A 27,432-nucleotide genomic window follows, 5' to 3' on the forward strand; every position below is an offset into this window, starting at 1 on the left:
ATTTTTAAGTATATTGTGCTGGAGCACTAAAAACCCACACAACAGCAGTGTATGTACTTTACAACTGATGTATGTATATAATCAGCAGCATTAAGCAATTGGTAATTAACAACTTACCTGGATGATTACCCATATTCTTGATTACAAGACAGGTCACAGACCCAGTAGAAATTATCAAGGCTCATAAAGATAATGACTTGGGGTTGTTATTCATTATTTGGTATAATTTAATAGTGCTATATTTTCTGCTAACAATCTTTCATTATTTAGATTACATTTTGAACAGGGCCTGAGGCTAGTTCTATTTAAAATGCTTACTCCCTAAAAATGTAACACTCCTTTCACTAGTGACAATTAGACTGGAGCAGAATTGAGGAAATTGACTGACTGGTGAGCAACATCACTTAAAAAAAAACAACCAAAAAAAACCCCGCCAGAATAAGTCTATTCAAGCTCAGGATAAATAAAGCCCTTACTAAGCCAGCAACAATAGACTTGAGAACTGGATGAACTATCTCCCACTGGCTGCATTTGACTTGGTCTGTTTTCCTTGAGGACATTGGTAGAATGGCCAATGTTATCCTATATTTATTACCTCCCTTTTCCTTCTTTAAAATAATGACGACTCTCATTAATTTGTATTATAGAAAGGAGGAACTTCTCCCAGTACAATATAATGAAAAACAAAGGTGGGCTGGTTGCACTGGGCCCCAAGCATGGAGGGAACAGGGAAGGAAGGTTATATAAAAAGAGTAAATAGGGGCGGAATTTACTTGCAAAGAACACAGACAAGTAACAAATAATCACTATTTTAGTGTTGCTATAGCAGATGAGGAATGAAATTGACAAAATAAGTTGTTTTCCACGGTGGATGGGGAGCTTGCTAGGTGAAGGGTTGTAGACCTGACCTTGAAAATAGATTAGTTTAGCAGGGAGTTTGCAAGTCAGTAGAAACAGCTGTTGATCAAGTACAACTCAAATGATCTTAGACCTTAACGAGATTTCAGAGCACTCATTTAATAGACAAGAGGTAGGCTCAGCATAGAGAACATGCCTGGTAGAAAATAAACTTAAGACCTTGAAAATGCATCTTCTAAAGCAGTTTCACTTCTTAAAGGATCTCAAGCTGCTCCCTCTCCCATTGGGTTGACCTCCACGGGCTCCCTTTTAAGAAGAGGGAGTACTAGTAACTAGGAAGAGGAGGAAAAGACAGACGTTCTTTTTGCAAGGAGAAAGGATTTGAAAGTCTTAACATACTGGCACCAGAGGTTGTGATTACCTATCTCAAAGTACTACTGTGAAATGTGTCTGCTCTCTGGACTGGAGAAGTGAAGAGCTCAATAGTTTTGCTTTGCAGGAGTTTGTGAAACTATTTCCTTCTATCACGGCATCTAGGTCTTTGCAATCCTCATATCAGCCAAGTTTTGCTTTGAAGTATGGATTCAAACAAACTCAGAATCCAAAAGAAAAACATGGCCAAAACAGCAGCAGTGGCGGATTAGCCACAGGGCCATTGGGGGGCCTCCAAAAAATGGGCACCCCTATGCCCCGACCCACGCTGCCCGCCCGGTGCTCCTGCTGTGTTTCATTATATTTCATTATAATTGCAGAGCTATAGCTTGGTCACATATCCAAGGGCAGATGCAATTGTGAATACCACAAGGGGATTCATGGAAGCTGTGCCCAAGAAAGAATACAAGAATCAGGCTTCTAACGGAATGCAACATTGCCGCCTACTCATTTTAATGGCTGAACTCTATTAAATCTACGGCACATTCATTGGCTCATTGTAACACTAATAGCAGCTATGTGCAAGTCAACCTCCTGAGTCCATTCCCTTTAACTGAGTCTCCACAACTTGGGAACTTAGCAGCTTCTGACTTATAAAGAATACCAACCCATCATCTATCTCCCTCTGAAAGTCAAGAGCACCTGGTCTGCTAACACCTATCAGACCCTGACAATCTCCTGTTTTCCTCTCTAGTCATTACCGGGAGAACTATCCAGATAATCAATACATTCCGGAGTCCAAATTTGTGTTGCCAGTATTTGAAATACAAGTCCATCATTACTTAGTGGTTTCATGTGTGTCTGAAGTTGTTCTACACCAGTTCCATGAGGTTATCATCTTCTGATCTGTTTAGAGAAAAAGGCATCATTTACTATTGTCATACAATTCTGAACACAGGTATTGTATTTTTCCTCAATTGGAAAAGTGTTTAATGTATGATATTTTAACTCTATGGGACTCTTCACTAGCTTGTTACCTTATTCTTCCATGAACCCTTCTGTGGCATGCTTTGGGTCATTGTCTACAGAAGATACCAACCATGCAAATCACACTTGGATTTGTATTTTCAAAGTTCTTAGATGTGCAAGCCCTTCTTTCTTCCCAAAGTGTGATGCGCATTGACCCCTTCAAGTTAAAAGGCAATACCTGCAAGAGAAAAAATTTAGTAGACAATTGACATCACTGTAGTTGTCTAAACAAAGAGTATATATTCCTTCTCTTCCTCAGTGTATGTTACCTTGGCTTGGGACAACTCCAACCATTTCTGCAGAGGAGTTTGTTGTTTCTTTTAATATTGTAATTCCAATCCCAACTCCTTAGCATTATATCAAAAACCCGGATGCTACCTGGCTCATCGTATTCATCCTTTAATGTCTGAATGGCCCTCAGGATCTCACTAGTAAAAACAAAAACAGTTTAGAAACATTATCACAGAAAATTAGGTGCAGTGTGTTACAATTGCATCTTGTTACAAGTCCATTTTACCATACCTTGTGCATTTTCTGAGATTTCGGTTCTGTGGGTCCTCCAATAAAGAGCTGTTGCCTTAATCCAGAGTGAAACACCATGCAAAATCCTATTCCTTCAAGCAGAAGAACTATTAGTGTTGTTCTTATCTCACCATTCCTTAAGCTTCTTCATTCTCCTGCACTGTTCCCTGCTAAGCTTTTCACATTACAACATATGGTTGCTGTCATATGCACCGGATTCTGAAGTCAGAAGGCAGGTTCATCTTGAATAAAACATAAACACTGTCCCAGTAGCCTATGCTTTAACATGCAGAAAAGATGCACCATTGGCCAATTGCCAACAAGGAGAAACTTGTCCTGGGCAAAGTCACTGCAGGCCAACATAAAAGAGGAGTATGAATGGTGGTTTGGATACAAGATACCCAGAGACATCTCCACAGACCAACAGTCAGGAATACACATCTTAACAATGGCATCGAAGAGAGTAGTCTACTCCTCATCATGCCCTCATTCATGTCATTAAGGAGAATGGATATTTTTTGGATTGACCAACTAGCACTTCTGAATTTTCCCAAACACAGGATGGTATGGGGATGAGGGCCCAGTATATTGGTCTGGGTTGATCTGTTATACATTAGTTTAATTTATCCTCATCTGTGCAGTGTTTAGATAGATTAGATCCCAAGCTAGATTTCAGCAAATGCTCTCTTCAGAGGACACCGGCACACATTGGCGGGTAGACGACATCTAATGTAATCATTGACATGGGCACTCTCAAGACGACCAAAAAACATGATGACAGGATTCACCAGTAGCAGATTGACTGTCCTCTGGTCTCCCCATAGTGGGGAGTAAGAGGAGCCAATTTTCACCTTTATTGTCTCCAGAGGAACTGACTGGTTCTACTGATCTGTGCACCTCAACGGGAGCTGTCTACCTGTCTTCTCCAGAAAGATTACCTCCCCCCACCAAAAAAATGATATAAATAAGGACTGCTCAAGGTCAAATAGAGGTAAAAACAGATGGGACTTAAGTTAAACAATATTACATTGATGGTGCATATTGCCCTCAGCCTTTGAGCAACACTAAAATCTCAGGAAGTCTTTTTCTCCTTTGGTAATACGTTACTACTGCAGTTGTCCTTTCAGACAGGTAATCTCTGAAAGCATTAAAACTTCTAAAAACAAGGTAAATTGTAAATACAAGACAAGATTATACAGAATGCAGCAAACTGCAGGAGTTGACTAGGAACATCAAAACTTCTATACTTTATCAGACATGGTCCGAGTCAAACATTTTTTTCTCTCACAGTAGCCGGCACCAGCTGCTTCAGAGGAAGAAATTCTGCAATAGGTAGCATATGTTCCCAGGGGAAATTTCCTCATAGCCACCAATAGTTAGAGGTTGACTTATGTCACGAAGCTTGAGAGCTTATACGCCTTCCAAAGCGTTTATTCATTTATTCTTTAATATTTACCATAAGATCTCTGGATATTTTTGTTCAAATACATTCCGTGCTAGAAAAGCTATATTTCAGGAGTAGCATGAATTTCAGGTCCCGAAACACCTGAGATCCCCCTCAAATAATTTTCTGATTTTTAATACGCTGCTTGTTAGAACCTAGAGCACTTCTAGGTTAGAACCTAGAGCACCTCCAGTCCACCCCACACTGTGGGCAAATTAATGTGTCTGTTCCCCTTCATACCTTCATTAGACACACACACAAACTGAAGTTCAGGACAGCAAGTCTCCCTTAAGTGCTCTCTGCATAAGAACTGCTGAGCCTGACCAGTTCTTCTGCCAAAGGGAATAAATCCCCTAGGGGATATAGTCTTTCCTGATGCATACAATCAGGGCCAGCTCCAGGCCCCAGAGAAGAAAGCAGGCACTTGGGGTGGCCAATGGAAAGGGGCGGCAAGTCCCTCAGTCCCTCTCAGAGCGAAGGACCCGCCGCCGAATTGCCGCCGAAGAACGAAGCAGCGCGGTAGAGCTGCCGCCGAAGTGTCGCCGATTGCGGCTTTATCTTTTTTTTTTTTCCCCTGCTTCGCCGCTTGGGGCAGCAAAAAAGCTGGAGCCGGCCCTGCAAACAGTTGACATCAGTGTATGCAACGAGAGAGAGAAAGAGAAGCTCCCTCAAATACAGACAATTGGGAAAACTAAAAGAATGGATCATTTGTTATCTGATAGGGTTAAAAAAAAGAAACTCTGCATGAAGAAAGCATAATGTGCATTTAATTATGTTAATTTACAAAGGGAACTGCTCATGCTGATGTTCCTCCTGTTAGTGACCCGTGAAAAGTGTTCACCTGCAAAAGAGAAATACACTACAGTAGATCAAATTCTCAGACTCATCTGCCAGTTTAACAGAGTATTCCCCCCTGGACCCAGCACCCTACATTTTGACCATACGGATTCCCTTTTACAAACTTTGGGTCTTTTGAGAATTTTGTCATTTTCTTTTATCCCTCAGTCAAATCAAATGTAATTGACTGTTACATGGGGGCCAAATCCTACTATCTCAAAGGAACCCCCCCCACACACACACACACACACCATAAGGCAGGGGAAAACAAGGGAAAGGAAGGTCCCTCCCTTTTGGAAGTACTGGTGGTAGGGAGTGAGTGGTGGCTGTGTGTCCCACTCTCCCCTCCTCCGCCATTTCTGACCCTCTATCGAAAGTTTAGATGGCCTTCTCCTGGATGCTTGACTTATTGTTCTAGGACCATAAGAATAGGTGCTGGAGGCGCTGCTGCAGTGAAGTGGTTTCCATCATATTCAGGGTTTACAGTTTGGCTCAATGGCTCTCAGCACCCTCACTATAAAATTTGTTCCAGCACCTCTGATCATAAGTAACAATAAGGTAGATGAATACTCTAAATGTAAAGGCTTTAGTGAATTTGAAATGGTAACTTAGAAACCTTTTCACAGTAAATTATAGAGAAGGCACTTGCCAGATGGAAGCACGTATGGAGTGATTAAGTTGAAACTGTAGCAACCTTTCAGAGGGATTTAGGAGATTCTCCCCTCCTCTGCCCCCCCTTGACACTCCGCATCCATGAAAAATTTAGCATAGGGTGTTTAAGTCCCCTCTGCAAGTCGAAGACACTGCTGCCAACAAAACGAATGGCCATGTTAAAAACTTAGTCATGAGATCGAGGTGCCTCATAAGGAGGTTTCATTAGCTTTGGGAGGACCATATTAACCCCCCAACATAGATGTTTTAAAAGGGGCTGCAGAGAAAGTGGCCTCACCATTCACGTATTTGTGGAGTGTTTTAGCCCTTGTACCTTTTTTGGATGCAAAGAATTTGTATAACCCCTTTTGTCTTTTGGCTGGTTGCAAAGGTTTTAATGGCAATTTTTTATTTATTTTATTTTATTTTAATTTAATTTTTTTTTTTTTTTACAGAAAAGATGGGATTTCAGAGCATTCCTGAGATGGACTATTTGTCGGAACCTCTTTGAAGTGTGTTCTTTAGCTCTGCTTTCCTCTCATACATGCAATGTGATATGAAGGGCCATCAAGTGAGAGAAGTCTCGCTGACACCCCCTACAGGAAAACCCTCTAAAGCAGATTTGCATTGACTATGTATATGCTCCAGACTCATTCAAAGACCTGGTGGTTTACAAAAGTGTGTCTCCATTTTTTATTTATATTATTATAAGTTCTATTATGATAGCTCATTGAGCCCCAACCAAGGTGCTAGGTGCTGTACATGCACTTTGAAAACTCTGTAGAGCTTGCAATCTATATAGACAAGACAAAGGATGGTAGAAAGGAAGCTCATTAACACCACTTTTCTTTTGGGGGGGGGGTTCTCTGAAGTCCAATACAGAACTGGAGATTGGAGGATTTATTTCCTCCTTTACTCACCTAGTGTTGCGTGTGCTATACAAAAAATCTTAAGTACAAGGTGATAGGTCAAAAGACGACAAACAGGTCTGTCCCCACCTTCCCCTCACCACTGTCACACACACTACTTCTACCAATTAACATTAAGGATAGAAGTGTTTTACTTTGCAGAGGAGGCACTTTGTTTATACTCCTGTATATTTCCGTTCAAGCAGACAAAACAAGCACTGCAGCTCAGTTTGGTTTGGGCAGGGGAGGAAGAGGAGGGAGATAGGGGAGAGAAGCCCTGCCACTGATGGAACAGTTGGTAAATGTTGTTGAGGCTTCTTCCCCCATTAGACCTTCCCTTGGGTTTTCAGCATGAGAGGGGACAATAAGGTCCAGTTATTCCCTCCACTGCCTCTCCCCCCAAAAAGCCGAATCCTTTCAGTATGACTTGGGGAATCAAAACCACGTTTATTTTATCAGCCCATGAGCTGCCAGCTCAACTTTTTCCATACTCATGACTTTGTAAATGGCGTACTGATTTAGTCCAATTTCAGTTTACATGTTCTGGTTTGGTGTTTTAGCCCCTGAGACCTTGCATTGAATGTTTCAGTCCAGAGTCAATTTTGTACAGTTGATTTGTAAGTACCTGAAAAATGAAGCTCTATAATGGAAGGGCTGACAACCTTAACTAAAGTCACATCAGCAGGCAGTGGAAGTTTAATAGTATATCCAGCCCCTGTGTATATATTGTGCTATAAAGTCATGACATGAACGTCATGAGGTGGATCTGGGCTCGGTCATGACACAAATATGCTGTCAATCAAGACCCTTTACAGGCTTAATCAGATCCTATTGCTGTTTTAGTCCCTGATCTGCAAACACTTATGCACTTTATTCCCATAAACAGTCTCATTGAAGTCATTCTGGGCAGATCTATACTACTGCTTAAGTCAATTTAACATACGTCACTCAGAGGTGTGAAAAAGACCCCCCCGAATGACAAAAGTTACAGTGACCTAAGTGCTGTCCACACTAGTCATATGTCGGCAGGAGACGTTTTCCCGCAGACATAGCTTCTGAGTAATTATGCCGACGGGAGACTGCTCTCCCATCAGTGTACAGCGACTTCACCATAGCGGTGCAGCTGCCCCAATGTAATGCTCCTAGTGTAAACCTGCCCTTTGACACCTCACACGCATAAAGCTAAACACCTGTACAAGTGTTTGCAAGGTCAAAACTAACATGCTAGACTCATGCTCATCATTTCAGGAAAAAAAAAGCACTTTGGTTAGCATTGCAACTAAATGTTAAGTCAATGTCAAAATGTACTATGAGAAAAGGAAAATAAGCTTAATGTGGGAATTAATTATATAATATACCTCACATATATATACACACACACTTATTTATGTGTAGTACTGCCACTGATTCAAAGTGCTTGGTGAAGTGAGCACAAGTCAACAAAGTGTATTTTAGTATGTCTAAATGTAAATGTGAACATCTGGGAACAAAGAATGGAGGCCAGGCATATAGGAAAGGGGACCTTATACTGGGAAGCAGTGTTTCCAAAAAGGCTTGGGGGTTGTGGCAGATAATTAGCTGAACATGAGCTCCCAGTGGGATGCTTTGGCCAAAAGAGCTAATGCCATCCTGGGATGCATAAACAGGGGAATCTTAGAGTAAAGAGTAGGGGTGATGGAACAAATTTGTGTAGTGGGGGTGTTGAGAGCCATTGAACCAAACTGTAAATGCTGAATATGAGGGAAACCACTTCAAGCCAGGGGCTGCGGCAGCACCACCAGTTCAAGCACCTATGGTAGAGAGGTAATTTTATCTCTGGATTTGGCACTGATGCGACCACTGCTGGAATCCTGTGTCCAGTTCTGGTGCCCACAATTCAAGAAGGATGTTGACAAATGGGGATTCAGAGAAGAGCCACACGAATGATTAAAGGATTAGAAAATATGCCTTATAGTGATAGACTCAAAGAGCTCAGTCCATTTAGCTTAACAAAGAGTAGGTAAAGGGGTGAGTTGATTACAGTCTGTAAGTATCTACATGGGGAACAAATATTTAATAATGGGGTCTTCAGTCTAGCAGAGAAAGATATAACATGATCCAAAGGGTGGAAGTTGAAGCTAGAAAATTTCAGACTGGATATAAAGCATACATTTTAAACAGCGAGAGTAATTAACCATTTGAACAATTTACCAAGGGTCATGATGGATCTCCGTCTCTGACAATTTTTAAATCGAGAGTGGATGTTTTTCTAGAAGATCTGCTCTAGGAATTACTGCATTAATCTTGTCTCCTGCTAAAGAATTTCCACAGTCTCACAACATTACCTAAACACTTGCCTTTTTAATACAACCAACTCCAAAGAATCACATTTAACTTAACTCCATAAGGTTTGTTGGGGATATTGTCAGTCTCTCACACTCTAGACTGGGCCCATTTGCAAACACTGAAACAGATAATATTAACATTACAGTTATCACCCCGGTATAATAAACTCTTATCCAATCACTGAAATATTTATTTTTACCCATTATCCTCACGGTCATGTCAGCCTTTCCCTCATACACTCACTCCCACCTTCCCCAGTGTCCTCACACCACCCCACCAAATTGCTTTGTTGGCCTCGATCCTGCCAGGAGTTCTAAAGAGGCATTTTCCCAAACCCACTCAGAACCCCCACAATAGAGCCCAGAGCTTCTTGCAAGATTAGACTTTGATGTTGTACATTGCTGTACATTGTACTCCTTTTTACACTGTATTGATCCTACTGTACGATTCTGGAGTCAGACAGTTTATAAAAGGCAATACTTGAAACAGATTATAGATCGTTCTACAAAAGCATCTTCTGCAATTACTTCTATCAACTGTGACCTTCCTATTCTTGCAAACTACGTGATCCTGGTTGATTATTGTAAAATGCAAACATCCGCTTAAAAAACAAAACAAACCAAACCTCATCAAATTTTAATTTCAACTCAATTAGTTTAAAAAGTCTTTTACACAGTTTGTGGTGTGACTAGTCCATCACAATAACATTATTATATTTCAGAGTATTACATCTAACCCTATTTTAATGAAATGAAAATAAATTACTATTGCTCTTTGCTCAGCTATTTTAAGCTACTTCTGATTTTATAAATAACAAGAGCAAGGATTCATTACCAAATTTTTGGAAGAAACAATAAATTTATTCAAGCAAGAAATGTGGTCTTTTATGTATAATTACAAGACATAAAGCCGTGAAACACAGTACTCCCACATAAATCTGAAAATAGGGGGAAAAAAATCTCTAATTATATAAGAAAGTTTTGGCCTAAGCAGCAAAATTGTAGAACTGACATAGAAGGCATTGCTGCTGTGTAATACATTCCAAAAAGCCTGACATATTGTCTTTATGTTGGAAGTAAGGAGAACACATTCTTTATTTAAAAAATTGCCCATTTCTTACCAAAACTATTTGTCACCTAAATGAACGAAGTGTTCTGAAATCTCCCATATAAACGTGTGTCCTAGAACTTGAGCTCATAAGATTTTTGCTAATGTTTGTGTCAAGTTGTCTTGACTATCTTACATGAAAAATGTACATCTCTGCTGAAATATGTAATTCAGTATCTTTACATAACTGTTCCATAATGCAACTGTCATAAAAAATAATGGTTCTGTCATTTGTAGTATACTAATTACAGAGGTAGCATTACAAAATCAGGATCTGCTAAGAGTTAATCACACAAAATGGTATCAGACCACTGTTCCCCTCTCCACATCCAATAGTAAATAACTCTGAAATCTGTTGGCAAATGTTGACTTTCTAATAGTAACCATTATCTTTACATTTAATAGTTTCTGGAAAATGTTTATAAAACAGACACTAAAGTGTCACCACAAGTTTGAGAGTTACCATTTAACTGCTAAAGATTCAGATTCAACACAGTTTTGACTTCAAATGAATATTCAAGTCAATATAATCAGTTGCTTTGTCTCTTATCTCCAGCTCTGAGGATACAAAGATTGCTCACAGACTGGAGCCAACCTATAAGGTTCTTTTTGCAGAATATTGCAGGGCTATATTTGCTATCCATCCAGAACAATGGAGCAGTGGTCCCAGCTGAAGCCTTTGGATACTGCCCTCTTATAAATGTTTATTATTACTCTTACAACTACTACTACTACTACTAATAGCGTATGGTGCGTTCATCTTTAGTCCAAACTAGATGTTAGTCCACAGCACAAAACCATCAAAACATCACAGTCCTATATTTCTGGTAGCCTCTAGCAGGATCAGAAGCAGATAAAATAAGGTTGAAGCAAGTCAGTAGGCACTAGTGGAGATGCAGCTAGGAGCTGTGCAAGTTTCTGGGCTCTTTCCAGTTTTGTTAATCTGCCACCAACATACAAACTACAATGGGTGTTTGAATTGCTGTTCAGTGGTTTCAGCCGTGGACTCTCAGTGAACTTCATAGCCAGTTTGATTGAGATGGTAAAAGACTTGATCTTCCATGTCCACAGTACTGAAGTCATGCTTGACTCGTCCTTTGTAATGGTACTTCATCCTTCTGTGATCAAACAGGATGAACAGAATATGTGCTGAGGGAAGAGTGATGCCATATTTTGGGAGTGATGGCTACATCTTCACAACCACAAGAATTGCCAAAAGGGAAATGTATGTTTCTTGTTCATCTCTGTGGCAAATGGGAACTTCTAGATGCTAGCTCCTCCTGACTACAAATGTACTTCTGCTCACAGACTGTGTCTATGATACATCAGCTGAGCTGATCTGGCTTCAACATATACATCTTCCCCATTTGCCCCTCACAGCAGGTATGATCCTTTGCCCCATATCCTGCTAACTAAACAAAATCAAGCTCTGATTACCAAATTCTTCAGGAAAGTGCATCAGTTGAGCTTTAATTTTAATCATTTTAAGTTTGATCCAGCAAACCTTTTCTCATGTAAATAATTCTTATTCATGTGGGTAACTTCAATGGGACTACCAGTGTAAGTAAGGGTTTTGTAGGATCTACCCCTTTGTTTGTTCCTTGATGCTTTTCATTCCAGACATAGGTGTGTTTTTTAAATTAATATTCTGCTTAAAAGTCAAATTTTTCTATGGAAAGCAGATACTTTCCACAAAAATTTAGGTTTTGTTGATACCCCAAGCTTCTGTCAAAAAAGAAGTTTCAACAGACATTTTTCAACCAGCTATGGATTGTTAGGTTTGGACAAAAAGTTTTTATGGCCTTGGGAGTGATCAATAGATGGCCTGAGACACAGAAGCAGTGAGACACATGGGACAGGGAAGACCACCTCAGCGGCATGACCAGAGACATTTCTATTTGTTTGCCTTTGAAGCAATTGTGGTGCAATATTGAAAACATGTATGGTACTTGTGAAGTCCTTTGTATTTCAAAGTTGAATCAGTTAAAGGAACATTTATGCATTTAAAAAAATCGAAGAGCCTTTCTAGTTTACCCTATAAACATATATTTAGGACAGGCAGTACTATGCAAGTTAAGGCCCCAAATCAGCAAGCCATCCCTCCTCAGCAATGCTCTTAAAAGCATGCTTAACTCAAAGCACATGTTTATGTCCGAACTGATTTACAGTTAAGCATACGCTTACGTGCTCTGCAGAATTGAGGCCTCTGGAGGGACACTAAACATTCGATCAACATGTATTGCTGCAAATTAGAAAAGACATTTTTCAAAATCAAACAGGACTTTGACTGCCACTTCCACAATGTCAGGGCCATTCAGACCAGATTATGAGCCGTTAAGCAATTTACAAAAGTTAACTCACTCGTAGTAGACAGAGGTCACAAAAATACCATTAGAAAATTATAATCTGTGATTGCTGTCTGTCAGTTATGGGATTTGCTCTTGATTTGCCAAACAGCTTTATTTGATCAAAATGTTCGTTTTGGTTTAAGCCTTCAGAACTGAGCTGCTGCCACCTCCCCCCGCTTTTTTTGACTAAGTTAAAAACCTTTGAAAATAGGTCTCAGTGAAGGAAGTGAAGACATATTTAATTATCGCTATTGGAACAAGTAATCATAATTATTTGAGAAATTGTAATTCCAAGATAATGTAATAATCTGCCAAACAATCAGGAAAAGAAAGATAATGAGTATATATTAATTGGTAGTCCTGAAACAGCTAAATTTAAGCATTGCCTTAAATAAGAAAAACTATAGAAATGTATTATATTCAACACAATACCCACCTTAAAACACACGTGTAGAATCCACTGTCTTGCAACTCAGCCGAATGAAACCATATTGAATCTTCATCCTTGCTCATCCTAGCTTCTGAAAATATAATGGGTTCTTCTAAATCTCCTTTGTTTTTGTACCACATAAGCCTAAGACCTGTGCTTTGGGCCATACTATAATTAGTCCTGATATAGCTGTAGAAAAGGGCACATTTCACTCGGACTGGTTCACCTGCCAAAGCCATGTATGTCTTGAGATCCACTGACCAGTCAATGCAACCATCAACTGAAAGGAAAACAATAAAAGAAATATTAGATAGAGATATTTTTCAAGATAGTGAGAGAACCTGTGAAATGCAATAAAATCAATCAAAAAGAAAAATCTTTATTTTTAAGCCATTGTGAATCATCTGTCACAATTAACCACAATTGAAGGTTTTCAATAGATTTTAGTTTGACATGAAAAAAAAATGTGATTTGTAGAGTGCATTTTTAGCTCCATTCAGTTCTATTTCCTCTTTAGAATTTCATTACTTCCACTAACTCTTTAATAAATAACGAGTGTTTTTACCTTAGCTACTTGAACTGAAAAACCAGCTTAGAGTTCTGTAATTAATGAAAATGCATGTTGGCATCTGATCTCAATCCACCCCCTAAACCTCCTCTACTCACCTCTTCTAATTATCTTTGTCACTGTCACAAGGTGCTTCTTCAGCTACCCTGTGAGCTGTGCTGTCTAGCCTATTTTTATAGTCTCCAAGTCACAAACAGTCTTTCTTCTGGGAACTTGCCCCCTGTGCCAGGTCACCATTCAGTCCACCCCTTCTGGGGTTACGAAGTCCAACTGGACCACTGTCCAAATGGTGTCTCCAGGCTGTATTCAGCTCCGGCTCTGGTGTCTGTGCCACTATACCGGTGGCTGGGATGGGAACTCACCACACTGGATTCCATCTCAGTGACCCTATAACCAGCAACCCAGGTCTTCTCAGTCCCCATCCCTGCTGCTGTTTCACTGGGTTCCATCCTATCCAGCCTCTCTATCTTCTTAGATTTACCATTGGAACTTATTCTACGCCCTGTAGCTACTTCACCCCCCTCCTAGTCTCTTACTCCAGGGCAGGATCGAGGGCTTACTTTCCCCCTGGACTTCCTCCTTTTCCCTGACAACCTCCCTCAACCCAGAGTGACTGCAGTCTCCTTGCCTTACAGCCCCCTTCTGTTTTCACCCTCCTGGCTGTATAGCGCTTTTGCAGCCCTTCCCCAGGTAGGCTTCACTCCCTATTAACCCTGGCCCTTCTTGTCTCAGGGGATGCCCTGGCCTCTCAGGCTCTTGTTAACCCTATCAGGACTGGTTCGGGGAGCACAACACAGTTGCATATAAAATAGTTAGATGTGACACAATCCACATCTTTATAATTTTATTTTGAAGTACATTACACAAGGCTGTTTCTAAGCACTAATTAAGTTGCAGGTATGTGTCTTAGGCAGTAGGATACATTTACTGTATGCTGTGCAATGCAATCATGCTTAATGGAGCAACGGGGAAGATGTGGCCAGGGTCCTTTTGATGTCAGATCATGTTCTTTGGTTAAAATTTCTTTTAATTGGATTTCCAGGCTCTGTAGCTTTGATAATTCACCTTAAAAAAATGCAATTTACTACCACTTCTCAATCTCTTTCACTACAATCTTCTTTAGTAATGGGAAACATTAAGGTCCAAATCCAGCAATTGGTTGCATACGGGCTGACTGCAATCAACAGGGCTTTGCAAGGCACAGCAGTCCACAATTTGCTGCTTGATGCCTAACATAGGTACATTGGATCAAAAATTTATCCTTTATGTAATTCCATTGACTTCAGTGGGATTACATCAGGATGGATATCATCCCCAGGCCAGCTGGTATATATCCTCAGCTGATATATTTCAGGGTAGATCCATTGACTTCGATGTAGCCATACTGATTTTCATCAACCAAAGGCCTAGCTATGTTTTATAACCAGGTGGCCTCTTTCTGTGTGTATCCAATACCCATCACTATACAGTAAATGTTAATTTCTTTCATTTCCTCTGCCAGCTATTCTTTATTTCATGCATACCTCTAATTGCTCTGACACATTAACTATTATTTTTTCATTACCTTCCTAAAGGAATGTACAAAGTCATTTCTTAAATTGTTTATTTGCCGGGATCTCAAACCGAGTCCGTGAGCTTTAGATCAGTTAATAATTCTATCATTGATGCATGAGCCAGAAAATATTCTAGTATGTTGGTTCAGCAAAGCTGACCCCAGTAAAAATGAATAGACTCTTATGACTCTGAATACACACAAAGCATATCAGGTGAGTAAGAAGATCCCATTCTTACAGTCTCATTTTTCAGAGGAGAGTCACAATTTAAAGGTATGAGGAAAAGGTTTGCACTTAGAACTTAGTCCAAATCTGAAAATGCAGCTTCTGAAACTGAATTTTGCAGATCATTCTTTTTTTTTTTTTTTTGCTATTTCTGTCAAGACATTTTCAATTATTTTTATCCTGTCTCTTAGCACTTCCATGTCCACTAGCTCCTCACTGAACAACTGAAACAAACATTAAGCATTCTTTAACTCCACCTTATCAATTCATCTATTTTCCATTTTCACTTGGAGGCATATTTTCCCTTTCTGGTTATTTCTCCCTCCCTCTCTTATTCTAAATTGAAAGTTGAGGTTAGTTTGGGTACGTCTTCACTACCCGCCATATTGGCGGGTAGCAATCGATTTATCCGGGATCGATATATCGTGTCTCGTTAAGATGCGATATATTGATCCCCAAAAGTGCTCACTGTCGATTCTGGAACTCCACCAGAGTGAGCGGCGGTAGCGCAGTCGACGGGGGAGCCGCGACCATCGATCCCGCGCCGTCTGGACCCCAGGTAATTCGATCCAAGATACTTCGACTTCAACTACGCTATTCGCGTAGCTGAAGTTGCGTATCTTGGATCGATCCCCCCCCCCCGTCCCAGTGTAGACCAGCCCTTTGACTCTGCAAAGCACATTAGAATAATGCAGTGTGCATGAAAGACACTATAAAGTCAAGTGGTAGTTCATAGCCAAATTACAAAAGAAGAAGACTGGCTGAGACTTACCTACAGCAGCTACTAGCATAATAATCTGGAGACACTACGGGACAGATCCTCAGCTGGTGTCAGTATTATTTATTATCTGTATTACTGAAGCACCTAGGAGCCCCAATCATATACCAAGACCCCATTGTGCTAGGTGCTGTCCATACAGAGAACAAAAAGACAATCCCTGCTCCAAAGAGCTTACAATTTAAGTATGATGGACAACAGATGGATGTAGTCAGACAAGTACAAAGCTAGTGGGAGGCATTATGGCCTAGTGGATAGACCTGTAGAGTGGGATTTGGGAGACCTGGGTTATGTTCCATTATGGGAATAATGATACTGACCTCTTTTGTAAAACACCTTGAGATCTATGGGTGAAAATGCTATAGAAGAGCTATTATTATTAAAACAATATTGTCTCACTATTTGTCAATTTTATTATAGCTCCCGTGAAGCCAATGGATCTGTGTATCAAAAGGAAAAGGAAAGCAACACACATTTTACACTAGAGTCATTTTTTTTTTCTCCGATTGTATCCAAATACAACAAAGAACAAACCTACAGCTGGGCTCAGACTAGTCGGACACCAGAAGCAGCAGTGATCAGACTAGTCGGACACCAGATGCAGCAGTGGAAGGGGGGGATGTTTGTGCATGTGACACATCACGCCATTGTTTCTGCCCACGTGGGGGTTCTTCGGTTCATTTCCTCGGCCAGATAGCCAACTAGCTTAAAGGAGCATTCCGTGAGATGCTAATTACGGAGAGCAGAGAGATGTCAAGAACGGAGTGAAAATGAGGTAATGATTTATAATAGGGCTTCTAACATTTGATGACATTTAGAAAAAAAATCTTGCAGTGAGCATGGACTAAATCTTAATTATCGAAGAAAGACTAATCAAACAGAAGATGACTTTTTCCCCCCCTAACTCTTTTTCCTCTTGTTAAAAAGCATAATCAAGAATGCTTCCTCTTATGTAGCCAGAGAGGCTAAAATCTAGGTCAGGCTGCCTAAGTTTCTGTGTAGCTGGAATTTTTCTCCTTGCTCTGCTGTCAATCACTGAAGTGTATGAATTGTTAGATTAAGCTGGAGCATTCTCAAAGCAGTCATTAGAAATGACTGGAGCTGCTAAGGCGGAGTTTGACGCTCTATTATCATGAACTCAGTTTGCCATCATTGTGTCGGCTTGCTCTCGCTATGGGGTATGTTCACGTCAATGAGGAGAAAAAAAATTAATGACAATAAAGAAAAGCCAGGAGAGGCACTGTGCTATATAATAAATGTATATGACATGAATTCTTTCCAACCCAATAATCTACCGCTTCTTAAGAAGGGCCTCATCTAAAGCCCATTCAAGTCAATGGTAAACTTGCTACGCAGGTGTATTTTCGATATTTGCTGTACAACAATAAAGAGAGTTAGTTAAAATATCTTTTCGGCATTCAGAGCAGTGAGAATACACAGAGCGCAACAAATGCTGCATATTACCTTTCACAGAGCGCCAGTGACATGCACCGAAAATACAAACTATGCCTTCCAGTATAGTCCTATTTTCCATTCATAAAATAATAAACGTGAATTACACAGGGTCTCATTAGTGCTGATCACAATCTAGCTATTTACCTAGTCTCAAGTCCCTTCTGAGGAGCTGGACCTGCTGTGTGCGGATTCCATGTTCCACAGAGATGGTTGCATTTCTGTGGCTCTAAAGACCCATAATTAGGGCTGGTTTCCTGTTGGGGAGGCTGCCTCCTCTACTGCTCCTCTGGAACTGATCACCTGCCAAAACCAGACTCTTTCCCACTGGCTGAGGTGAGGGCCTTTTAAAGATCACTTGGTCTGCTACAGCATTTCCTACTTCTACATGGAAGAGTCTCTGGCACGAAAAATAGAGGAGGGAAGGGTGTGGCCTGTTTGGAATGACAATTTAATAGCTTTTCTGGTTTACTTTAAACAAGGGAAACACTTGTGGACAGCAGAAAGGGAGTAGGAGAGAGTTGAGCTCTGGCAGTTTCATGAGTCAAATCAATTTCTTCCACTTCCCATTGCAATATCCTGTACAATGCACTACATTAGTCAGTGTTGGCTGGCTATATGTTAGATCTGATTTAAGTCAATTTTCCACAAGCACCAACTCAGGGAATGGAAGTCAATGAGAGATGAAAGACATGAGCTATTATTCCAAATGCTTTCTCATGTAGGTGATACTGTTTTATCATCTTTTAAATAATAAAGCAAATTTTATTTCTGTTTCATTTCCTGTCCCTTCCAGAACTGGGCAGTAATCCCTAATGCATGCATGCAGGCCTAATGGAGTTTGCCATCTAATTCTCATTGGCTTTCAACGGTATTTGACACCTGAACCCCTTAGAGTCCTCTGAAGATCCCAGCTCTAGTTGCTTCTCTAGTGAAATTGTTTACAGACCAGATCCAATCAACATAGCCTAATGTTATCCCCATAATGAAGAACGGGATGATGCCTTCAATAGTGAAATGAAAGGGAAGACTTTAAATATATACAGTGAATTACAAATTAACTTTGCTGCCAACAATTTCCTGTATTTCTGTGCTAGCAATCATCCTACAATATGTATTGAATTTCCTCCATTTTTTAGTAATTTAACATGATTGTTATTTTAAATATACCTAGTGGTCTAGGGAATCTGGGTGCTTTTTACATGAACCATAATAATTTATGAGCAATTATAGAAGAGCATGTACATAGTCTCTGAGTAATTTGTCTTTCTGCTTCCTGTCATATAAATAATTTTTGCATTGTGAATCTGCCTGTAATCATTTTTGTAAGGTCCTGTCATGCAGAGCAATTTATACCATGGGATTCTTATACACGTCTGTCTACCTAGTTATCTGAAATCTAATTTTAAATTCAAGTAAACTAAAAATAAATAAAAAAGAATGAATTAGCTAATTTACTACATTTATTATTGCTCACACACTAATGCAGTACAGAAGAAAACAGTACACGTTTGACTATAATTATTTGGTAAGAACAACATTCTTCTGAAATAAAAGTAATATTTTTATTTACTAGTTGTATTATAACTAGCGTCTGAAGCCCCCAGCTAAGAATGGGTACCATTTTGCTTGGGGCTTGTGATGGGGTTCTGGAGGCCTCAGAATCCTACCACACCCATCCCAGAAAGGAGCTGTGGAGCTAATCCTCCAAGAGGCCTAGGTAGACTGCTCAGGAGGCAGCCAATCAGGGAAAGGCTGCAGGGAGCAGCCAATCAGAGGGTTGCAGACCCATGTAAAAGAAGGTGCAGAGCCAGAGACAGGCAGTTCCTTGCTGGAGCCAGAGGAGTGCAGGTGGTGCTCCTGGCTGGCTGAAGGGAACCGCAGAACCAAGGATAGAGCAGTTGCTGGCAGTGACTAGGGGAGCAAGACGGAGATCCAGGCTGGCTGTTTGGACTTGCTGTAGGCCCTACAGTAAAGGTGAAGCACTCGTGAAAGTGAAGGGGCTGTGGGGAAGTGACCCAGGGAACTGAAAGCAGTTTAGTTAAAGGGACATGGCAGCATATGGCTGCTATTCTTAGGTCCCTGGGCTGGGACCTCGACTAGTGGTGGGTCCAGGCCCGCCCCCCTCCAATAAGCCACTGTGGAACTGGCCTACAATTGGACAGTGATAACGCTCCTGAAGTAGATCTGAACTGTTAAGAGGCCGCGCTGGAGAGCTGGGGTCAGAACAGACCAAAGTGGGTGAAGAGTCTCCAGGGAGAAGCCCTGGGGGCACAGCCCCCTACCAGGGTCAAGAATGCTTAAAGACTTTGTTGGACTAATACCCCGGCAGGGGTCTGTTTGAGTTGTTCCATACAGACTGTGTGACTTGGTCGGAGGGCTGAGTCACCAGAACAGGGATTGGCAACCTTTGGCACACGGCCCACCAGGGAAAGCCGCTGGCAGGCCGGGCCGGTTTGTTTACCTGCAGCGTCCGCAGGTTCAGCCGATCGCAGCTCCCACTGGCTGTGGTTCGCCGTCCCAGGCCAATGGAGGCTGCGGGAAGCGGTGCAGGCCGAGGGATGTGCAAACCGCGGCCAGTGGGAGCTGCGAATGGCCGAACCTGCAGACGCTGCAGGTAAACAAACCGGCCTGGCCCGCCAGCGGATTTCCCTGGCGGGCCGCATGCCAAAGGTTGCCGATCCCTGCACTAGAAGCTGCCGGAAGGGGTCATCACAGACTGAAGGAGGTGCTCATGAGAGGTGGGTGCCACCCTGTTACAGGGCTGTATCGATACACAGAGAGATGTTATCCCTGCCTCAAAGAGTTTACAATCTAAATCGACAGAGAAGGGACGTGACTAGTCCCAGGATTTTAGAAGATGCTATTTAAGAGGAAGTATTCTGTGCACGGAGGAACTTGGGCTTCGGGTTGTACAGCTTGAGAACAACCCATCTTAAAGCTCCTTTGTTGAATAACAGCGATCACAGCTATGATCAGTGAAATTACAAGTAGCTGGTCAAGAGCTAAGGGGGAAAAGGGAAAGAGTGATAACAAAAGGCTTCACTGGTGGCATTGAAGAGCATTCAAGAGCATTCAAGAGTATTGCCTTTACCAGCATGAGAGGCGCCAGTCCAGACACGTCAAACAGTGAGGAAAAGAGGAGAAAACACAATAGCCACGCGATAGAAATCAGTGATGTTTCTTTTCTATGCAGCATTGGTCAGACATGATTTAATGAGCTACAGTTTGATGCTATTTTTATTTCAGGTAATGTTGGCTTTTCTTCTGACTATATTCTCATTTGAAATTGCATTTCAACAGAAAGGGACACAAATACAAAAATGAAAAAATATTTCCATATAAGATGATGGCATTTTTAGAGATTCACCTTCTATGCTTCTTAGGGAAAAAAATACCTTTTCTAGGATTAGAGGTGGGTGAATTATGCAAAAGTTTTTCTTTAACAACCTATTTGAATTTAAAATTGAATAAGTTATTATTTATTAGTAGTATGATAGTCCTAGGAGTCCAGGCCTGGATCAGAACCCCCCCTTGTTCTAGGTGCTGTACAAACAGAAAACCAAAACACTGTCCTTACCTCCACCCCCCCCCCAAAAGCTTGGAGTTCACCTGTGCTCACCCCCATTTGTGTGTGCTTGTCATCAATAACTGAGCAACTGAGTTTTACTGGTACAACTGTTTGTGAATGTCAAATGGTGCAAATGCTGCATAATTCCAACGCTGCGGCATTCAGAAAGAACGCACTTTAATTTCACACGTGCAAGTGTTCACATTGAGTGAGATCGTATGGTCAGTCAATCAGGGCACAGAAATGGACACATCTGCCCAGAGAGCCTGGCTGAAATTTTTTTTCATCTCAAACTTCACATTTCAACAAAAAGGGCCAAAATTTACATGAAAGATGTTGCAGAAGTTATTCCAGTTTTTGACCAGCTAACAAACCATAACCGTGCAAAACTGCTCACATTCCAAATATTAATGCTCAGTCTAGAAAAGAGAAATATTTTAAATTTGTCAGATAAAACTGGAATAATTAATATGTTTGAAAAAATTGTTCTGTGCTTGTAGATACACATACATAAACAGAAGCAGAAAGAGAAGCTGGATAATTGTTTGGAGAAGCCTTTACACTAGTAACAGGAGAGAGAAATAGATGCTAAATATATCAACATGTTAGGCTTTTATAGCATTTAAGCACATAAGGAAAAGAAGACAGTAATGAAATGTTTTAAGTGGCCACAAAAGGAATCAGTCAAAATAAGTTGCCCAATAGTGACAGTCCTTAGTTAAAGTTCAAACACAATTTTATGGGGGCTACTTAATATGATTGTTTAAGTCCGGTAATTGCTGTAGGAAGTGGTCTTTATATTTATGGAGTGAAGAGTTGCTAGAGATATGGGATTACCTATCATAAAAGGAGAGAGACCTGAGGGAGAAAAATATATAGGGCCTGATTTTTCGAAGGTGTTGAATCCAGGGGGGTCAGGGAACAAAACAAAACAAAGCAAATTTTCCTTTCAGGGAAATTCCAATGAAATGAAAGTGTTTGACATTTCCAATGAAAACTCAATTTCAAAGAAATCAAACACTTCTTGCAAAATTAGCATAACTGAAAACCAAGTTCCATGTTGGTTAAAAAGTTGAGAGACATTTTTCAATCAGGCCTTGTGCTGAACACCCAAAATTCCATTTGGGGTTGTAAAAGACACAGCGCTGTGGGTCCAAAATGAGGGGGCAGTCTCCTTCCTGTGCCCGCTCTGCCCCCACCTCTGCAATCACGCAGGGCTAGGAGCCATCTAGTCTTTTATGCAACATGCTAAAGGCGGCACATATTAGACACACATGACCAATCTGAAAATCAAAGTCCAGCTTTGGAACACCAGTGAATTCTCAGCTTCCGGGAGTTGTGCATATTCATGAGATCTGAACTTGGAAATTCCTTTTGAAAAATAAAATATAGCAGTAGGGTCAGTAGACATTACTGGCCAAGGACATTTCGTACAGTCGCACTTGTCAGATCTGTTGGGCAAATTGATGGTTCCAATGCCAGCTTTTCACATGGCATTTTATCACAGGGATTTTCAAGAATACTTGCTGATGGAGAGAAAAGCAAATGGGAGCTGGCAGGTAAAAGTGTGCCTGAGACAGGGAGTTCTGAAATACATTGTGTTGTGGAAAGGGAGTCTCTGGCTGGTCTCATAACAATCTTTTCTTCCTCTTCTAAATCAGATGTTCTGGAGACAGATCGACCTGAACTGAACTCTCCTTCTGACGCTGTGCTGTTGGTTTTGAGCTGATCTGTATCCTTAGCAATGAAAAAAAAAAAAAAAAAGGGATCCAAAAAGCAGCAGTTTAAAATGCAGATCCGTATCCCAAATTAACAGATGGGACAGTTTTGATCTTGTAATCAGTTTCCAGTTTGGTATGTTAAAATAAATGGGAGAGAGGTTAGAGCTTGTGTACTGTATAGTTGGTTGTTTTAAAATATTTAGTTTAATGGCTCGCCTCTGTATGGCTGACACAACGTTATCAAATAATGTAAAAGGCACACTGAAAAACAAACTACACAAATAGGTCACCTAGAAATAAGGAACTATGTTTCATTTCCTTATGTTTTTGTATACTTTATGAAGTCCCAAAAGTGACTCCGAAGCGCAGGACTGAATCTATTCAAAGCCCAGTTTTGAGTCCCCTCTGTAATTTTCTAAAACAACTTCTTCCACCAGAGATTTCCTTTCTGTACTGTATGCCCAAAGAAGGATTTGATTTGATTTTGGAAGGTATCACGATAATCAGACACACTGTGTTGGAGCTATGAGACCTAGAACTATTTAAAAAAAAACAAAATGTATTGCCCAGGCTTTGTTCACACATAACTAATAGAGCACATTCTTCACAATGAAAAAATGATCCTATCAATTTAGCATCTTTTTCCGTTCACGGAACCTCCCTGCCTTGACTGGATGAACCACCAAAATTTCCAGTGAGAATACTGAATTTGCTTTCCACAAACAAACTAGATCTCAAATGTTCATGGAAAGCATATTCCAAAGTATGGCTGAAAGGACTTCAATAAACAATTTGAATGAATATTTGATGAAAATATATTTGCATTATTCACCCAGCTCTAATCCAGAAATGACTTACTAGAAAACGTGAAGCTGGTTTATTACACAAATCTTCAATCATTCGTTTCTTTTAACTGAATTAGAGTACACAACTTTTTATTTTAGACATTGAATTCTAACACCTGGGGACAACGTGAGGGTTATCAGGTATCTTAGAATTTTTATGAGATGCCTGCCTGAGATGCCACCTATCCTAATTTAAACTTTCACTTTGAAGAAGTCGTTAACCGTCTTCACTCTAAAGACGGCCTTCAGAATATAAAGTGATCACTAGTGACTCAGTCCTACAAAGGAATCCATGAGGGAGCACAATCATATCTGATCTAAAATTGGGACAAGCCAATCCAGACCATGGCAAGATTGATTTCAATAGAGAGGTCCCAAGAATCTCTCTATAGATTTTTATAATATTCTAATAAAAATGAATAGTCCAGGAGAATCCTATTGAAAATGGGCTATCGGCACGTGAGGGGTTAAAATTAATCCAAGCTACATAATTGCACTGACATTATCATCAATGTATCTAAGTGCTTTGCAACCATTAATGGATTTTATCCTCCCTGCACCCCTAAGAGGCAGGGAAATATTATCCCCATTTTACAGATGGGGAATTGAGGCACAGGGAAGATTAAGTGAGTTGCCCATGCTTGCAAAAAAAAATAAGTCTGTGGCTGAGTTTAGAATTAAACCTGGGTTTCCTGAATCCCTGGCCAATAGCGTCTCCAGTGGATCATCCTTCCTCCCCAGCAAGGCCACAGGCAGAAAAATTATAGGGCAGATACTGCAGCCTTGAGGCTTCTGCTAGAGTTTCCGAGCCTCTGCTCCACAGTTTGGCCCAGTCTGATTGTGTAGCTACAAAATAAAAATCTGTCTATGCTCCATAATCAGTATGTCCATGTAATGCATCAGTATAGTCAGAATTGCTCGTGAGACCTTTCACTGCAATATGGAAACTAGAGCTAGTCAATTTTGAAAAGTTATTTTGCTTGTTGTTGGAAAATGGCTTTTTTTTTTTTTAGAATTAATAAGAGAGAGAGTTGGAGAGGAAAAAACGGGGAAAAAATTGAATCCAAACATTTTCATATCTGAAAATTTTGATAAAAAGCAGTCACAAAAATGAATAAAGGAAAAATTGTACTGCTTTCTAAACCTGCAAAACAAAAGTGATCCCAAACTTTTTCACCAATATTTACCTTTTTTTACTAGCTCTATGTGAAACTAAAAGGACAAAGATCAGCCCTGAAGAAGTCAGTAGAATCACCCTGGGTAATTTATTCCAAAGTGTAAATTCAAGCAAATGTAGTAAAGATAATTCCTCACTCAATCTGCCCAACCATCTCTTTGCTGCTTTTATGCACACTAACATCACTGGCCAAACTAGAGAGAGATGCTAACGTTTCTTGTATTCTTTTCCAGAGTAAAAGAAAGGGTGATCAGAGCAATTGTAAGGAACAGATGAACCATAAAAACAAAACAAAAAGCACAGAGAAAATAAGAAAAGCAGTCTGAAAATATTCAAGTGTAGTTATGAATAGAAACTGTCTCACTGAAAACTCCAGGCACGGATCAATACCAGGGAATGTGCTCTTATAACTGGAGGTGTAGACGGTTATTTTTGTAAGTGCTGCTGACTGTATGATGTCTCTTTATGCAGATTCTCTGCACTAGTTTTGATATTCTCCAGCCAGTCACATGAACCCGGGGGAGGGGGGGGGGGTTCATTTGTCCAATTTCAATTTGTTGGCATTATACAAACTTTGGAAACAAAGCTGAATTCATTTCAATAATTGATGAGCCTCTTTCCATTAGAGTCCCTTTGAATAAAGTTACTGAAGGTAAAACAAATGGAAACTTGGGTCCCAGATCAGGTAGCTGCAGTCTCAAGTAATCACACAATTAGGAAGCTCCATGTACACTGCCTACTATTCTCAGCAGGAAACAATACAGTCCCAGGGAGTGGGTAATAATAAGAATTTAAAATGAGAGGAGAGTGAAACTATTAATTTTCTTGTCCCCTCGGGCAGAGGGACTATTCTTTATGCAACTAATCAGTTTATTTTTCTATTTGTCTTTGGAGCATATGGATAGTTTGAGTTGAATGATCATTCGGGGTAGAGCATGTTCCCCTGGAATCTGGATTAGGGTAGGCAGGTATATTCCCTGTTGAATATATGGGACCAAATTCACATTTCGTGTAATTCCATTACCTGCCTAGAGGAAACCTTCAGTGGCGTAGATCCACTATCATGGCTCTGTCCTGATCTGGGAGGAAACAGGGATGAGTTGGAGGGAGCAACCTGCGCCCTGGGGATCCGTGACAGTCGGAACAGCTCATGCAGTTTATCTCATCCCTTCTGCATTCTGCACCACTTAAGCCTTGTGGATCAGCAACATGGGGTCTGTGGCTAGGGTAGAAGATTTTAGGCAGCTATGCAGTGGGACACCTGTTCATGAGCATTTGTTCTAATCCCAAATTCCTGTTCAGTCCAATCACATTCAGGTCCTTTACGAGTTATTTGTAAACATTCATGTATATGGATTGCTGTTCAGAGGAATGCTTGGGAAATGGTTAATTCTTCAGATGACAACCCATATCTGCATGGGAGCAAGAGTATTCATTATGTCATATATGTTGCTTATTATCACTATTCCTTATTCTCCTGCTTTAAAGGTTTCAGCCATCCAACCAGGGAGTGGAAACAATACCATATAACCTAGGCAACCAGTCCCATATCATAAATAGTGACTACAGTAGACAGAGTGAACACTTTGGATCAACGATTTTCATCCTATACATTCACAAACTATTTGGTGAATACTTGGGGAAAACAAATACATGAGTTGAAGTTAGGATCTCTTCATGAACAGGAAAACAAAACCAGAGGTTATATTCATCTGAATTTACTTGTGATGAGAAATTCAACTAACTCCAGTCCTTTTCTTTGTCACTAAGCATTTGACTTTGAATCTTTAATCACACTTACAATTTTACTGTTGTTCATGCCATTCCTTCCATCATCCGGCAGAGATAATTTCAGTGGCAGTCAGCCAATTAGCATTTCCACTTGCATGACAGGTAGACCTTTGCTTGAAAAGGTGATGACCCAAGATCCAACCTAAGTTGTAATTTTCTCTCTCATTTTAATCCATTAGCTGCATGTATGCAGTAGAATTTAAATCTGAAATTCCCTTTCACAGCGACAGAACATGTATAATTTCATTTCCTGAGACTGAACACTTACAAATCAAAGCAATATTAGCCTTTATTGGACAATAGGGAACGGAATTTTTAGAGGATTATTTGATCAAAAAGTAAATGCCAATAATGTGGCTTCAGAATAAGACATAGACGACGTTACAAATTACACAAATATACAAGTTTCTGTACAAATTACACAAATATAAAATTATTCCAATTGTAAGACATTATAATAGTCTTAAAATGTATGGTAGGAAATATGAAGGAAAATCACTGTGGAAAATGAGGTTTCTGTATTGTCATGAAACATTTCAGAATACAGGCCTATATTAAAGCTGTATCTGCCAACCTACAGCGTAATTTTATGTTCTGTACCCAATGTATCTTTTCCATTTACAATATATGGTAAGAATGTTTTCAGCATATAATATACTTTTCTTTAAAGTATGATATAGGTTGTAACATTATGATTTGTCTGTAGTAAATACTACAGCATCAGCTCTCAAACTTGCAAGAGACATATTGTACTTTGTTGTGTACTGCATCTTTAAATTTCTACGAATTCTACCTGTGCTGAGACGGTAGCCATTTTGTTCTCAAGATTGCAGCAGTTTGTTATAAAAGTACACACTACTGCTATGTCTACACTGTGAGCTAGGAGTGAAAGTCCCCTGCTCATATACACATACTTGCTC

General features: G+C 40.3%; 1 protein-coding gene across 2 annotated transcripts in view; it reads right to left on the bottom strand.

Annotated features, from left to right (window-relative positions):
• Positions 1-27,432, bottom strand: part of IL1RAPL2 (interleukin 1 receptor accessory protein like 2) — a 563,242-nt gene that overhangs the window by 253,111 nt on the left and 282,699 nt on the right. For both annotated transcript variants that reach the window (XM_034782543.1, XM_034782544.1), the window contains one exon: positions 12,838-13,111. In XM_034782543.1, the coding sequence (XP_034638434.1) occupies positions 12,838-13,111 (274 nt within the window). The remainder of the gene's footprint in view (positions 1-12,837; positions 13,112-27,432) is intronic.

Source organism: Trachemys scripta, chromosome 9 (assembly GCF_013100865.1).
Source record: "Trachemys scripta elegans isolate TJP31775 chromosome 9, CAS_Tse_1.0, whole genome shotgun sequence".
NCBI lineage: Eukaryota > Metazoa > Chordata > Testudines > Emydidae > Trachemys > Trachemys scripta.